This window comes from Piliocolobus tephrosceles, chromosome 2 (genome assembly GCF_002776525.5).
Source record: "Piliocolobus tephrosceles isolate RC106 chromosome 2, ASM277652v3, whole genome shotgun sequence".
Classification (NCBI taxonomy): Eukaryota; Metazoa; Chordata; class Mammalia; order Primates; family Cercopithecidae; genus Piliocolobus; species Piliocolobus tephrosceles.
The window spans coordinates 46,598,722-46,614,776 of record NC_045435.1 but is presented as its reverse complement, the minus strand read 5'-3'; the positions used below and the strand labels follow the sequence as shown (position 1 = coordinate 46,614,776).

The following is a 16,055-nucleotide window of genomic DNA, read 5'->3' as shown; positions in this document are numbered from 1 at the left end:
AATCATAACTACCCTGATAGGATCCCTGTGAGGCAGGTATGCATACTTATATTGTCTAAAAATGATACAGTTTTCTTAATGTATTTTAGAAAATATATATTCTCTGTTATTGCACAGAGAAAAATGCATATATGAAGCTGAAGTAGTTAAGTGAAAAGTGAGTAAGTAGGTAGAGTGAAAAAGATGCATCAGTTAGCTTTTGCTACGTAACAACCATCCCCAAACTTGGCGGCTTTAAACTGCAACCATTTATTTAGCTCTTGATTGTTCTACTTGTTGTCAGTTTGAGCTGAGCTTGGCTGGGCAGTTCTTCCAGTCTTGGGCTCCTTCATGTGTCTGCAGGCAACTGTAGGTCCTCCGGGTAGCTTTTCTGGGGTTTGGCTGGCTGGTGGCTGGGGTGGGAGGGGCAACTGGTCCGTGTGGTTTCACCACCCAGCAGGCTAGTCTGGGCTTGTCACCAGCCACTAAGCAAGCACTCTAGGAACAAGAAACGGTCAGTCCCCGAAACCCAAGTGCTTTTCAGGCCTCTGTCTGTATCATTTTTGTTCACGTCCCCTTGGCCAAAGAAAGCCACAAGACAAAACCCCGATTCAAGAGGTGGAGGAAATAAATTCTGTCTCTTCATGAGAGGAGTGAAGAACGGTAGTCAGTAACTACAGGGAGGATACAGAGGACAAACATTAGAAAGGCAGGATGTGGAGTCCTGATTTTGGGGAACTCTTGAGTGAGCTGATGTGTGGAGAAAGTCTTCTAACATAGTGCTTAGAGGCTGATCAAAAATAGGCTAGTGCATCATTTTCCTCTTCTTCATAAGCCAGCCTTGGAGCTTAGCACTCAAGTGCAGCCCCTTGACCCTGGAAATAAGTGAGATGAGGCCTTGCGTGAAGGTTGTGAGTTAGGGCAGGGGTGCTGTTAAGGAAGATGGTGGTTCTGAATCATCGTGAGATGACAGTCCCTGTCTTTTGTGTGTAGTTTTGCCATTTTCAAGGTGTCTACCCACCTCTTAGGAGCTGGCCCAGGAATGGGCCAGAGAAGAGGGAGCGGCCTGCCGACTGGCCCCAGCCATGCTTTGGGGTTGGGGCTGGGACATCCTTGGCAAAGAAGGGGTCGGTTGCCCTCACTGGTGTGGAATCCTTACTTGGGCGGTCTATGTCACTGTTGCTGCTCCAGGCCTTCAGTGTATGCTCAGGGCAGGTCCTTAGGCCCGCTGTCACTGGGGGTTCCTCTTGTTTGTATATTTTCCACTTACAAACAAAAGGGACATTGGAAGCACAATCATTGCCCCTCAGTTCCCCGCCCCCTGGGGAGCTGAGTTCACAGACAAAGAAAGGCTGGCACTTCCTTTTTCTCACTTGAATGGGGTCCAAGGCACAGCCTTGTCCTTTCTCTGCTGTTCTTGGCGTAGCCTGAAAACTGGGCCTGCCCTACTCCTGGACACTGGCACTCAGCCAGTTACTAGGGCGTTTGCTGGGACCTCCTTGCCTCAGACATTGACTGGCCTGCCTGTGTTTGAACCCTCACTCTGCCACTTCTAGCTTAGGCAGGTGTGTCCCACTCTCTGGGCCATGGTATCCTCACCTGCGCCTGAGGAGATGGCAGTGCTGCCCTCCCAAGGTTGTAGGATGACCCTGACTGCATGAGATCCTGGGTGGCCAACCCTGAGAATCCATTATTATTATTATTATTACTGTTATTTTGTTTTTGAGACAGAGTCTCGCTCTGTTGCCAGGCTGGAATGCAGTGGCGTGACCTCGGCTCACTGCAAACTTTGACTCCCTGGTTCAAGCGATTCTCCTGCGTCAGCCTCCCGAGTACCTGGGATTACAGGAATGCACCACCATGTCTGGCTAATTTTTGTATTTTTAGTAGAGATGGGGTTTCACCATGTTGGCCAGGATGGTCTCAATCTCTTGACTTCATGATCCGCCTGCCTCAGCCTCCCAAAGTGCTGGGATTACAGGCGTGAGCCACCGTGCCTAGCCAGAATCCCTTATTATTTATCAGGTGCCCTCATAGTGCATAAAACTACCCTCAGGGCAGTTTCTTTAAGTGTTATAAACTTAAATAATCACCCCCTATTGTAAAGGGGCCATCCTCTTCTGGACTCTGCTTGTCTCACTGTTGTCTGGGACCCAGGGGCCTTAGAGAAGGAACACATGGGAGCAATGTGAGGTCCTCAGGGTGGCCAGTTCTCACTCACACCTTCCAGAGGGACTGGGCCCTCGGGGGTATTCTGGGACCCTTGCCTTACAGAATCTCCATTCTGAGCACCCCAGCTCCATTTTCTGGCCTGGAAAACACTGAGACAGTATTTATCTTTGGAGAGTATCTGGTTCTGCAGCCACCTTCCCAAGCTTCTGCATGATCCAGATAGATTTGCTCTGTCCAAAGAGCCCTGGCTGCCAGCTTGGTACTCACCTCCTGCTCCGGCTCTCACACCTCTCCTACCCCTGCACCCCCAGCCCCAGATTCCAGCAGAGCTTTGTGAGATCACCTGAACATTCGCAAATAACTTGCCCTCTTTCTAGAACCCTGGGGAAGATTGAGGGCCATTGGGCAAGAGCCTGGAAAGCAGGCTTAGGCAAGATCAGCGCTGCCTCTTGTGACCTGCCTTCACAGCACAGGCCGAGGCCAGAGAGCTACACCAGGGAACAGCTCAGTTCCAGCCCTGAGCCGGGTGCCATGGGCAGGAAAGACCGGGCCTCCTGCCTTCAAGAGCCTTCTCTTTTCTTGGCATGCAATGGTGGAAAGGCAAGAGAACCAGTGGGGAATAGGTGACTCCCGTGAGCATAGTACTAGGAACTTGCCCCTGTCATTTCATTCAGTCTCTGCAGAGGCTTTCCAAGTGAGGGAAATATCTAGGCATCATCCAAAACTCTTCTTCGTACCTCAACTCCCACATCCAATTCACACATCCTCTTGGCTCCCCCTTCAGAGTATACCTAGAATCTGAGCACTGTCACAATGCACTGTCACCCCCGTGGGACCCCCATCACTCTCCTGGACACCAGCACTGGCCTCTTGGATCTCTCTGTGCCTTATCCTTGCACCTCCGTAACCAATTCTGAATCCAACCTGTTATTTTGCAGCTCAGAACCCTCTCATGGCTTTTCCCATGCTATGATCTCACCCTGACAGAAAGGACTGAGACTATTTCAACACAGCAAGTGCCCACTGGGTGCTGAATCTCCTCGTTAGTTCCATGTCTGCATTCACCTGTGTGGAGCAGCAAATCACTACCTCTCTGGCTCACTTCCCCGTCTGCAGATGGAGGAGCATGTGAGCTGGGCTTTGATGGATGAGTAGAAGCTCACTAGGCAGAAAAGGAGAGTGACAAGACAGTTTAGGTAGGAGGAACAGCCCATGCAGAGTCAGCATGCTGAAAGCACATAAGTATTTGGGATGGTTCGGCTAGAGCATAGGATGCACGGGTGAGGGCCAGGTAGGGCCAGGGAGAAGGGTCAAAGCCTTGGATGTTAGGCGGGTACATTTGAACTTCGTTCTCTTGGAGGAGAAACCATGGAAGGTATATGAGAAGGGAGGTGGTGTGACTGAATTGAATGTGATTTTTGTGATTCCTTAGGGAACACACTGGTGGGGAAGAGAGGCTGGATGTATATGGGGCCTCAGAGGCCTCAGCCTTCAGCAGGTCTGGGTTCCCTTTGGGGTGAAACTTATCTGAATCCCCCTGAAGATAGCCACCAACCCTGCAGCGTCTGGCTCTGAGGTTTCTCTCAAGTGAATCTTGTCGGAGTTTTTTGCGTGTTGCTGTCTGGGAGCCAGTTGGGCGGCAGAGCAGTGAGGATACCCTCGAAGGTTGGTCTTGGTGGCCCGCAAGCTAAAGCCCAGCCCCAGCCATTGCTTCCTTTCATTTCTCTTACATGCGTCAGATGCATAGGTCCCTGGCCTGTCCTTTCCTTCAGCAGGTGCTGCTGGCAGGTGCTCAGGAGTCTCTGGAACTCAGGAGTACGAGGCACTGGGGGAGCGGAGCTATCTCCTGGCTTCTGGGCAGGGAAGGTCCCTATTGACCCTCCCTGCCAGCCCCTCCTCCCTCTGTTTTCACAGAGGAGAAAGCAGAGCAGCAATGGGTGACATTCCCCTTTCCTTGTCAGGAGAGACACAGCCCAACTCTGGCTCCCACACATCCCAGCTGCACGACCTTAAGGCAGTGACCTCACCTCTCCACGCCCTCTTTACTTCTCTGTAAACAGAAGTAGCGTGGTCCCAATGACTCACAGCCTGGCTTGAGCGTTATGGAGCTAAGACTAGGGATGCACTTTGCGGGGGGCCATGGGACACTGACGATGCAAGAATGGCAGTGCCCTGCCCGAGGTCACACACGCAGCTAGAAGGAGCAAAGCTTCCAGCCCTGGCATTCAGCACTGCATCCTGCCTCCAGCTAACCTTTTGTCCGTGTCCCTACCAGCCACCAGCCCAGAGCCCAGGCCAGGCCTGGGAGCCCAAGTCCATGGTCACAGGTCACATTGTGCCACGTGTGTGTCTCCCCACTCCCAGGTTGCTTGTGGGGTCTTCTGTCAGCCTGAACCCCTATGCCTACCCTGTGTGCAGTGCTAAGCCATCATTCTCAGTAGGAGCCAGTGAGCTGCACTTTCCCAGATCCTCATGAGAAGCCACCGGGGCCCCAGAGACAGTCATTTCACGCTGGCTTTATAATTGAGCGCCGAGTTGCTCTGGGATGGGGAAGCAGAGCTTTTGTCCCCCTGCTGCTCATTGCTGTCTGGGGTCACCTCTGTCCCAAGGTTGCGCTGGAGGACAGGCAGGGCCAGACCTGGCCAGATGCCCTCCATCAGGCTGGAGCCGTGCCTTCCTCCTAGGCTCCTCCAGAGCCCCCTGGGAGCTCGGCACGTATCATTAGACTTTATTAGAATCAAAGAAATGAGTCATATTTGCAAACAAGGCCTGCTCAGCCAATCTTCCCCTGCAGCTGTCGGAAGGAGGAGGCGGTGGAGAAAGGCTACATGGCCCCATGCTCTGGGCGGACGGGCCCTTTTATAATTGTTGCCTCTGCCAGTCTCCAGGGGAGAACCATGGCCAATAAATGGCTGGCCTGCAGTCAAAAGGAAACGATTTGGCCTGCTAGGAGGACGTATTTACATCTCTGAGTGCCGGCTGGACGGCAGCAGGGCGGCCGACTCAAAACAGACGTCCAGGCAATTCTTTTTTGGATCCCACCCTGGAGTGAATCATTACTATTCTTGGACAAGAATGCAGCTTACCTCGGAGTCTCCTCCCTCTGCATGAGAGACATGAGGAAGCTGGGGATGCTGGGGCCCTTGCCAAGGCCAGCACCAGGCCCAGCACATGAGGTGGCTGGTCCCCAGGGTGGCATCAGAAAAAAGGAACCAGATCCAGGGTTGATTTCTATCTGAGTGATTTCAGGTGCATTCCTGAACCTGTCTGAGCCTCAGTTTCCCCATCAACCAAATGGGTATAATTATTCAACTAATGTCCGCTGAACACCTATTACATGCCAAGCACTGTTCAGTGATCAAGACAGACATAGCCCCTGCCTTCTTGGGACTGACATTTTAATGGGACAGACAGACATTAAATAGATAGCATATGTAAAATTATAGTATAAAAGCAATAAGTGATCAGAAACAGGCCCTGGGCAGGGGAAGAAGAGTGACCAGGGATATTTTTTACAGAGGGTGGCCAGGAACAGCTGCCCTGGGGATGTTGCCTTTGAACAGAGACCTAAAGGAAAGGGACGAGGAAGCTTTGGAACAAGTGAGCAAGGGAAGCAGTTAGGTCCGAGTCCTTAAAGGCAGGATCGCGTTCGACCTGTTCAGGGAATGTCCCAGACAGCAGCTAGAGTGGCTGAAGGAGGAGGAAGTGATGGTGCAGTCTGGGGGATGAGGGTAGGGCTTGAGCGCCCGCACCCCCAGCCTGCCCAGAGCACTTCCCCTTTACACCCGTTGACCTGTGTGATTACTAATTGGCACGCACTCATTCTTAAAAGTGTCTGAGTCTGAATGGCAAGGTCAGGCGAGCTGTGTTGGCTGCAGAGTGGGAGCCTCTGGAGGATGTGGAGCAGAGAAGGGATGTGGCCTGCCATAGGTATTAATAGATTCCCTCTGACCTGTGGGGGCAGGAGTGGAGGGAGGATGAAGAGGCTGCTGGAAATCATCCCGGGGGTGTCAGGGGCCTGGACAGGGGCAGAGACAGTGTGCTGGGAGAGCTGTGTTAACACTGTAGGGAGCCTGTGCAGCTTCCTCCTGGGGTGCTTAGGAGGCACAGGTGAGTGGCAGTGCACCATGGCATTCCCCCGGCATGGCACTCTACAGTTTACTGAGCACGCCCTCACCACTGGGTAGGGATTGGCTGGATCCTGATCGACTGCTTTCTGGCTGGGAAGACTCTGGAAGTCAGACACGGAAGGGACTGTGGAGGGACCCGCCCGAGATTCAGCCGGCATGGCTGCCCGAGATATCTTTGGAAAGAATGTCAGTTGCTCTGGCCCTGAGCCTGTGTCAGGCTGTGTTGTGACAAATCCTGATTGATGAGATACATTGGTTTCAGTCCTGGTACATTCACATGGCCCGTTATAGAGCTTTTCAAGAATTTAAAATAACTTTTATAAAGGTGATATGTGCACATTAAAAACATTGAAGTAGTGCAAAAATACATTGCAAAGTGCATCCCCCTCCCCCACACAGGCAGCAACTGCCACCAGCTTCTTGTGTGTCCTGCCAAAAATAGTATGTGTGTATTCAAGTACAAATGTGCCTCTGTCTCCCTCCATCTTTACACAGGAGGGAGCATGTCTCATGCACTGTTCTTCACCTTGCTTCCCTTCCTGCATTTTGTCTCCAGGACCCAGCTCCTTAGTAGGACACAGAACTTTCCCATTGTTTTACACCGAGCATTGTGTTCCAGTGTGTGCCTGCTTCACAGTTTACAAGCTCCTCTTAATGGACATTTGAGTCGTTTCCAACCTTTCACTCTACAGACAGCACTGCTTGGGGTGGGTACTGTGTCTCTGGCCACCCATGCAGGTGTAACTATAGAAGATAATCCTGGGAATGGAATTGCCTGGTCAAAGCAAACATCCCTGGATGCCACCATGAGATCCTGCAAAGGGACTACCACCAGCAATGGAGAAGCAGGCGGAGGACTCATTTTCTTTGTTGTAGACTGCATAGCTGGTCAGCTGCCCTGAACAAGCCAGTGTGGCAGCCTCCCATCAGTATTGGGCACCACTGGTTTGCCCAGCATGGTGGTGGGAGAAAGGCAGATGCTGTTGGGTCAGCTGGCCACAGGCTGGGTATGGTCACAATCAGGGCTCCAGGGTATTAAGCTTCTCAGCCAGCTGGTCCTGAAGAATCAAAGGAAAGGCTGTCTTGTGGCTGGACATCTCATCAGCATATAAAGCCCTTGTCCTTGGGATGTTCAGGGTCTGGTGGGCAAGACAGACATTTCCCCAGCGTAGGACAGGACAGCAGAAGACAGACAGGGGCTCTCCAGTGAGTCTTCCAGAACCTCAGGGAGGCTTCCTTTGAGACCAAGGAGAGTGCACCTGGAGGGCCTGGGAGACGGTGGAAAGGTGCTCTTCCTCCTCTCCTGGTGCTGCCCATTCACAAGGAAGTCTTGGGCCACTGCCCAGCCTGCCCTGGCTTTCATTGAAGGTGCTGAGCCCTGCAGAATGAGGAAAGGCTTTTTGTTTTAAAGCCATGGCAGGCGCCAGCTCCACATGCTTGGCAGGGCCCCAGCTGGGATGCGGTTGGCTGCCAGCCTGCCCTATAGAGATAGCCCCTGCCCCAAGGTGCCAGGTGATCCCAGCATATAGCAGAGGACTGAAGAGATTGTTTTTAAAATTTAGGCTCTGTTTTCTCTTAAAATCACATCAACAGTGTAGTGGAGTAGAGAGAGCACTGGTTTTGGAGTCACACAGGAGTGGGCTTGGGGTGGCAGTTCTGTGTCACCTGCTGGCTCTGTGACCATGGGCAAGTGGACCCTCCAAGCCTTGATTTTCCCCATCTGTAAAATGAGGTGAATGGCCTCTACTCCTTGGATCAGATGAGATAAACTGAAAAGGCCTTGGAAAGCAGTTGGTTGCTGGTGACTTTTATTTAGTCCGTCAGCATTATCAGAATGACATTATCAGGTGCCAGGGGGAGCCCACTGATGTCACTGTGACCAGCAAGGAAAGGGCAAAGAAAAGCTGTCCCTTCTTATGGCTGTTAGTGGGAGTATTTCACGGATTGGTCCTACAGTGACATGTGAACTTGCTGTCCTCCCAGTTGAGTCCGCTCATTCACTTATTCACTCAACACGTCTTTATTGAGCTCCTCCAATGGGCCAGGTGCTGTTCTAGGTGCTGGGAACACAGCAGTGAACTAAAGAAAGGCCTTACTTGAATGCCAGTTGAGAAGGGAATATTGGATTTATTCAAAGTCCTTATGTTGAAGCTTCTCTAGAAAAAAAAAAAAAAATGATAAAGGGTCTAGCCCAGTGTGTGTTCTGAGAACCAGAGCCCTGACTGTGGGGGTAATCCCACGGACTGGCTGAAAGCTTGGGATGTTCCAGAATGCTTTCCCAAGAGCATCCTGGGTGGGAGCTGTTATTCCCATTTTACAAAAGGGGAAACTGAGGCAAAGAGTCACACTTCACTCCCTGCCCCTCCTGCATGGGAATGTGACCTTCAGGCAGGGAGCTGACTCCCATTAGAAGGAAACTCAGCTTCTTCCAGGGGTTCGCAACACCCTGGAGCGTGGTGTGGCCAGCAGCCTGTGCTGGACAGGTAACCTGCGAGGCCCAGTGGGCAGGGCCGATGTCCCTGTGCTCAGTGTAGCTGTCCTCAATCACTGTTGCAGCAGCCAGAGCTCTGGGACCATGGATGCCACTTCTGGCATCAAGTTTCATGGCCTGGGCTGTCAGTACCCTGCACCGCCCTGGCCTGCTTTCAGGTGCTGTCGTCCACAAGAATGTCTGTGAGTAGGTGCTTGTGTGCCTGTTTAGCAGGACAGCAGGAATCAGCTCGGATTGGCGGGAAGCTTAGGTCTGGACTCCAAAGACCCATGCTCTGCCGTGTCGTCCTGGGCAGGGTTGGTGGCTGTCCGGTGCCAGTTATCCTTCAAACCATTTACCTGCCTCTCTCTCAGACCCTCAAAACCCTGGCAGGGCAGGGGAGGAAACCAGCGCTGCTTAGGTGCTGGCCGTGTGCCTGAAGCTTCCCTGGGCATCTGAACACCACAGTTACATCTGCAAAGGTTTATCAAGTGCTAGCTGCATCCCAGACCCTGAATTTAGGATCTTGTGTGACTTACATTTTAGTGAGAGATCCAGGTTACACAGGGGTGAATAAAGTAATAAGGGAGAATGTTGGGGGAGGGCAACATTTTACAGATGAGGAACCGGCGGTCTGGGAAAGTTGGCTAACTTCCTTCTGTCAGTGACGGAACGAACAGTAGAGCTGAGAATTGAACCTAGTGTTTGGCGCACTGAAGAAGGTTCTGCTGAAGTCCCAGCAGAAAATCAGTGCCCATTTCACAGATGAGGAAACTGAGGCTCAGGGGTCCCTTAACTTGCCTGAGGCCAGACTGAGTTGAACCTGATTTTGCCTGAATCTGGAGTCTGAGTCCATCCTTTTCTTTGCAACAACTCTGTCTCAAGACAAATGGGGATTCCTGGGTTTGGAAAGGTGAGGTGACATGTAAATGCAGCGCCTCAGGTGGGATTTGACCCCCAGCCTGTTAATGTCTGGGCCTTGGCTCTCTCTACTCCGGGGCCAGGCCCCTTACTGACTTCTGGCTCTGTGTTTGCTTCAAGGCGCAACGTGCTAAGCTTGTCCCCTGGAATCGACCACCCAGGCTCTCTGAAATGGGACCTCGCTCTCTGCCTTCTTTTAGTCTGGCTAGTGTGTTTCTTCTGCATCTGGAAGGGCGTCAGGTCCACTGGGAAGGTAAGTTGGACTTCTGTCCCTCCCCTGACTCCTGGAGAGCTGTGCCAGGCTGGCCCTCTCCCCCACTTCCTCCCTGCAATTAGCCACGCCCCAGGAGGGAGGTGGCCGGTGGTGGTGTGCTGATAAGCCAGCCCTCTGGAAAAAAGTAAAACCCAGGTGTGTAGTGTTTGTCCGTTTCATGGTGTCAGTGCTCCCACGATATCTGCTTTCAAGCTGCTGACGGTTTAAAGACCAGCTCACAGAATTCCTGAATACTGAAGAGTCAGGCTCTCTGGAGCCTACACAACCTAGCCCCACCCACCACAGCTTTCTCATCTCAAGGTGTTGGCAGTCAGTGCAGATGGTAGCAGATAACTAGTGTTGGACTTCTAATAAATAGGTTAGCTGGTAACAGGAGGTTAGCCAGCAACCGTGGTAAGAGCCATTAGCCACAGCATGGACCCTCGCTTTGCAAAGGGGGCCACAAGCATTCCCATTAGCATTGCAGGGAGCTTCGTGGGCCTGCCCCAAACCTACAAACTCAGACTGTGTTGTAACCTTACCCCCAGATAATCCAAACGCACTTTATGGATTGAGAGGCACTGGCTTAGATTTTAGCTGCTAAATCAGATTAACGGAGTTATCTTATAACTAACATTTCAGCCGGCACCTCCAATGTTAGTTGTTCAGGAAAGTGTTAGCTGATTGTTAAATCATCCACTCATGGCCAAGATGTTAGCTGTTAACCAAAGTATTATTCATAACTAGAGTGTTTGCTGCTGATTAATATGTCACATAGTGACTAGGATGTTAGTGATTAACAAATGTAAAATGTTAGCTTGTAATTTTAAGGTTTTAGGTATAACTGATAGATTAGCAATAGCTTGTAATTTTAAGGGTTTAGGTATAACTGATATATTAGCAATAGTGAAAATGTTAACCAATAACTGAAACGTTACCTGTTACTAACTAGAGCCGAACTGTTCCCTAATAACCTAGACACTGGCTGTTGTCATGGCTATGCTGATGCCAAAGGCTGGTGCAGGGGTCTGTTGCGATCACAGGTGTAATCCTGAACCCAGGGCCCTAAGCTATCAAGAACAAAGGCATTTGCTCATCTGCCTTTAGATGGTGCCCTCTCAACGCTTTCCCCAGTGACTCACATCCCAAAAAAGGGAACATCTCTTTAAGATCAAAAAAACCCCAAAAGTCAAAGGAGTGTCTTAAGGTAGCTTTCCAGATGGAGCTGTGAGCAGTGACCTTAGCTGCCCCAGCCACAAAATGGAACTGAGGGTTGAGGAATGTGCTCTGCCTGGATAAAGAGCCCCCAAAGAGGCAAAATCCCAGATTTGTAGAGATCCAAGTAATTACTCCAGTCACTTACCCTTGCAAGACCTGGGACTCCAGGGTTGCAAGAGGTAGAATGATGGTGATCCTGTGTACCCCTCTCCAACACACACAGTGCCCTCTGCTTGTTTCTTGGGGCAGAACCACCCTGCCATCCTGAAGCCCGGGGTGGAAAGGAAGCAGTCCAGGCCTTGGACACCTGCCCCTGCACACCAGTGAGCACGGTCCTGCCCGGAACAGGCAGGAGCAGGGGACGTGGGTATTTCCTGCACCTCCTTGGAGAGCACCCTCACTGTGCTACCCCGGTTCTCCATCTTACAAACACACCATTTTATTCCTTTCTTTAAACAATGAGAAAACTCAGGCTTAGGGAGGTCAAGTGACTTATCCAAGGTCACTTCCTCCTCTCTGAGCCTCAGTTTCCTCCTCTATAAAATAAGTGATAGTAAGGGTTAAAATGAGGTGTGTTAAACACCTGGCATAATGCTTGGCACAGATGGTTCTGTAAATGCTAATTTCCTTCTTTTTTTTTTTTTTTTTAATTTGAGGCAGGGTCTGCCTCTGTTGCCCAGGCTGAAATGCAGTGGCTTGATCTCAGCTCACTTTCTGGGCTCAAGCCATCCTCAAACCATCCTCCCACCTCAGCCTCTTGAGTAGCTGGGACCACAGGCACACGCCACCATGCCCTTCTTCACTCTGCCTCACTTTCCTCACACAGAAGTGAGGAAGTTTCTGTGAGCACTGGTCCTCAGCAGTGCTGGAGACATCATCACTTACTTATGCACTAGTATTTTTTGAGCCTCTACCATGTGCCAGGTGCTTTGTAGAAACAGCACTGGGAGACATGCAGTGGTTCACAAAACAGACAAAAACTCCTGTGCTCCAGGAGCTGATGGCCTGGCAGGAAGAGTCAGGTTGTAACAAGATGAATGCGAAAAATGTATAGGAGTCAAATGGGGATGCGAGCTATGGGAAAAGATCAAACAGAGGAGAATGGGGAGTGTTGGGAGCAATTTTAAATAGGGTGGCCAGGCAAGGCCTACCAAGAAAGTGACTCTAGGCAAGGATGTGAAGGAAGTGAAGGGCTGAGCCAGGTGAGTAGATGGAGGGGAAAATCTCCAGGTAGAAGGGACAGCCTGTGCAAAGGCCCTGAGGTGCGTTTGACCCAGACCCTTGGGGAGCACCCAGTCTGATGGAGGAGGCTGATGTCCGCCAGGGACAGTGAGCAACTTTTGAGCCATAATGCAGAACACAGGAGAGTAGTGGCAAAGCCAGAAGAGAGGGTACCAGGCTGCAGCTGTGGCCGAGCAAAGACTTGACCTTCCCGGGGTCCTCCCATGTCATCCTTAGCAACAACCTCCTTCGTGGGGTGGCTCTAGGCCTCCCAGGGGTGGGCGTGATTCCCAGAACAATAGCAGAGCCTGGGCCAGGCCAGAGAAGCCAAGACAAACACAGTCAGGCTCTGTGGACTTCCTCAAGCCCCATGGCTGAGAGGCTGACTGCTCGCTGGCCATGGCTTCCAGCCCTGGCCACAGACCAGGTTTGTGGCTGACCTGGGGGCTGGGCCCACGGGCAGCAGACGGACCTCATCCTGCCAAGGCCCTGCTCTCGTGTCTAGTCCAGCAAGGAGGAGTAGGAGGGTAATGGAGGGAGAGCCCCAGCCTGAAAGGCTCAGGATCTGAGTTCAAATCACTTTGCCTCTCTAGGTTGCAGTTTCCTTTTTTGTAATTTTCGCTATTCCAGGGGTTCAAAACTAGGCTGCCATTAGTCCATTCAACAAATGGTGATAATGGTGGCGAAAGCGCAGTCGCCCGTGAGTGCCGGGTAGCGTTCTCAGTGCTGCTGGGTAGCTCATTGAATCCTCCTCATGTTTTGGAGTATGTGTGGTTATTAGTCCCATTTTACAGATGGGGAAACTCAGGTTCAGGGAGGCTTATTACCTTGACCAGCATCATACAGCTTGTCAGTGGCTCTGCTGGGATTTGGACCCAGGCAGCCCCACTCCCGACATGGGTGCCCCACACTCTTCTACCTCCTGTGCCCACCCCCGTGCCAGCCTGAGGATGCCGTAAGTAGGGCATGTGCCAGGCATGTCCCTGCTGTCACAGAATGGGGTCTGGGAAGGGGGCAGAGATCCAGACATGCACATAGGAAGTGCAAGCCCTGCAGATGCATGGGGAGGAGGCCCTGGAGTGAGCACGGATGTTCACTGAGGCTGGGGCTCTTCGCTGTTGGCCTCTGGAACAGCTCTTTGTTGCCTGGTTAAAAGCAAAGCGGGCAAAGTCAGAGCCACATCCTTTTAGCTCTGGATCCCCCAAACTTCATGACTTTGGACAAGGCCCTTTCACTTTCTCAGCCTCACCTTCCCCTTATGTGAAATGAGTTAGTGAAGCCCCTCACCAACAGCCCGGGCGCTGAGGACCCTCGGGGCCTGCCTAGAATCTCTGGGATCAATGGCGAGCCCCGCTGCCCAGACCCTTACCTCCCAAAGGATGCCCAGCTCCCCCTGCTGCTGCTGCCCAGACCTTACTTCCCAAAGATGCCCGGCTCCCCCTGCTGCTCAGCCACCCTCTTTTCTACTGCCCAGAGGGGATGGAGAAAGTTGTCCTTGCAAGTTTTCCCGGACAACTGGGCCACAGGGCTTTTGGGTCTAGGACTCAGAGGAGCCACGAAGGTTCACCAGCAAGAGTGGAAAAATACCATCTCCCACGGCAAGGCCTGCTGGGCACTACCAGAGGCCCCTGGCAGCGGCTGGCACCAGCCTCTCCCTTGGGGATCCCGGGGAAGCCACGGAACAGTTGAAAGCATGGCTCTCAGGGGCTTGTCCTCGGAGCAGCAGATTCTGCGAAGCAAGAGTGGCTTTCAAACCTGCTGCTGTAAACCAAAACCCATCTGAGTTCAGGGGGCTCAATCAGCTTAGAGGCTTATTTTGCCGAGTTTGAAGATGTGCCCAGGAAAAAGAGACACGAGCCACAGTCGGGTCTGTGGCCTGCACTTTTTCCAAAGAGGGTTTTGAGAACCTCAGTATATAAAGGGGAGGCCCAGAGAAGGAGCTCACACCTGTAATCCCAGCACTTGGGGGGCAGAGGAGGGCAGATTGCTTAAGTTCAGGAGTTCAAGACCAACCTGGTCAACATAGCGAAACCCTGTCTCTACTAAAATGTACAAACATTAGCTGGGCATGGTGGCGCATACCTGTAGTCCCAGCTACTCAGGAGGCTGAGGTAGGAGGATCTCTTAGGCCGGGGAAGTTGAGACTGCAGTGAGCTTTGATTGCGCCATTGCACTCTAGCGTGGGCGACAGAGACCGTATCTCAAAAAAACAATGTAAGGGGAAACAGCAGGAGGGGACAGAGGAATAGGTAATTCAGGTAGTTATGCATGGTGTCTCTCAGCAAATCTGCATTTTCCATAGGGTAGAGAACACACACATTTTCCATAGGGTAGGGTGCACACACGGTGGAGGAAGGAGACACATGCCTGGACGTGTGGGCAGATGGCTAATTTCTTGTGGCTTTGTCCCGTACCTGTGAAGATGAGCTGTGAGTTTACATTGTCAGGGTGAGGGAGGCTGCCTGGGGAGATATGTGGCCTGTATCTCACAGCTCTCTGCTGAAGAACAGAAGGCAGGCCGGGTGTGTGTGTGTGTGTGTGTGTGTGTGTGTGTGTGTGTGTGTGTGACTCAGTTCCCAAGCTTAACTTTTTCCTTCTGCATAGTGAGTTTGGGGTCCTGAGATTTTATTTTCCCTTCACATGGCTGAGGTGGTGTGACCAGGATTTGGGGAGGAACAATGACACACATCCCAAAGGCGTGGGGACCTGACACCAGCTGGCCTGGATCCATTCCGCATCCACCACCGCTAACTCTGTGATTCCAGGCAGGTGCCCCCACCTCTCTGGGCAGTCTCCTCATCTAGAAAATGCAGGTGAGGCTGGTGCCTGGCTCTTCTCAGTTGTCTGAGGATTAAATTAGTTGGAACTCATGAAGCTCTTAGCTGAGTGTCCCGTACAAAATCTGCACTGCGTAAGTGCTTGTTAAATAAACTAACTAGGGGAAAACAAGAAAAGCCACCTCCACACCCCTGTCCCTGACACAAAGCCCTCTGGCCACAGAGGCTTTGGCCCAGTGGAGGCCTGGCTGGCTTTGAAGTGGCCGCCCTCTGGAGACCCCTGCGGGGCTGCTGTCAGCAGCTATTGTTCGCCAGCCCGGGTGTGGCCCACAAAGGGCCCCAGAGGTGGGAACTGGTTGGGGCGCCTGGCTGCCTGGCCGCCTGTCCTCAGGAAGGGAGAGGCAGGCTGGTTTTCTTTTTTCACTTCTTCCCCCCTTCTGTGGCTTCCTGATGTGCCCCAGCCCTCCACGTCTGCCTTCCCATCCTTGGGAAATCATGTGGGCTCCTGGCCTCAGGGAGAAGACATGACGGTGGCTGGAGAAACTGAGGCCTGGAGGAACAAAGGACGCCTGGGGGCAGAGGCAGGAGTAGGGCCCACCCTCTCAGTGTTGGAGGGCCATCCTGACAGTGCTGGCCAAGGAGGCTTCTTGAATGCTCACGGCAGGCCAGGGGCCAGCGAGCAAGGTCAGCGTTCCCGTATCCTCAGTGGACAGATGGGGAAGCTGAGGCCTGATTTGTTTTTTCTAAGACCTGCCGAGCGAGCACAAAAGAACCAGCGAGTAGGCAAGGGTAACAGCAAAACTGCACATTTATTTTTGGTAACCTAAGGTGTGGGGGAGAAGTCTGTCGGCCTCCGGCAAAGGAGGCCGGCAGAGTCCCCCGGTGGGGCTCTCCGACGGACTTCCCACAGTCCC

General features: G+C 52.2%; 1 protein-coding gene across 4 annotated transcripts in view; it reads left to right on the top strand.

The window, feature by feature from the left end:
• Positions 1-16,055, top strand: part of SLC6A6 (solute carrier family 6 member 6) — an 88,284-nt gene that overhangs the window by 46,246 nt on the left and 25,983 nt on the right. For all 4 annotated transcript variants that reach the window (XM_023216237.2, XM_023216230.2, XM_023216243.2 and 1 more), the window contains one exon: positions 9,793-9,925. In XM_023216237.2, coding sequence (XP_023072005.1) covers positions 9,793-9,925 — 133 coding nt within the window. The remainder of the gene's footprint in view (positions 1-9,792; positions 9,926-16,055) is intronic.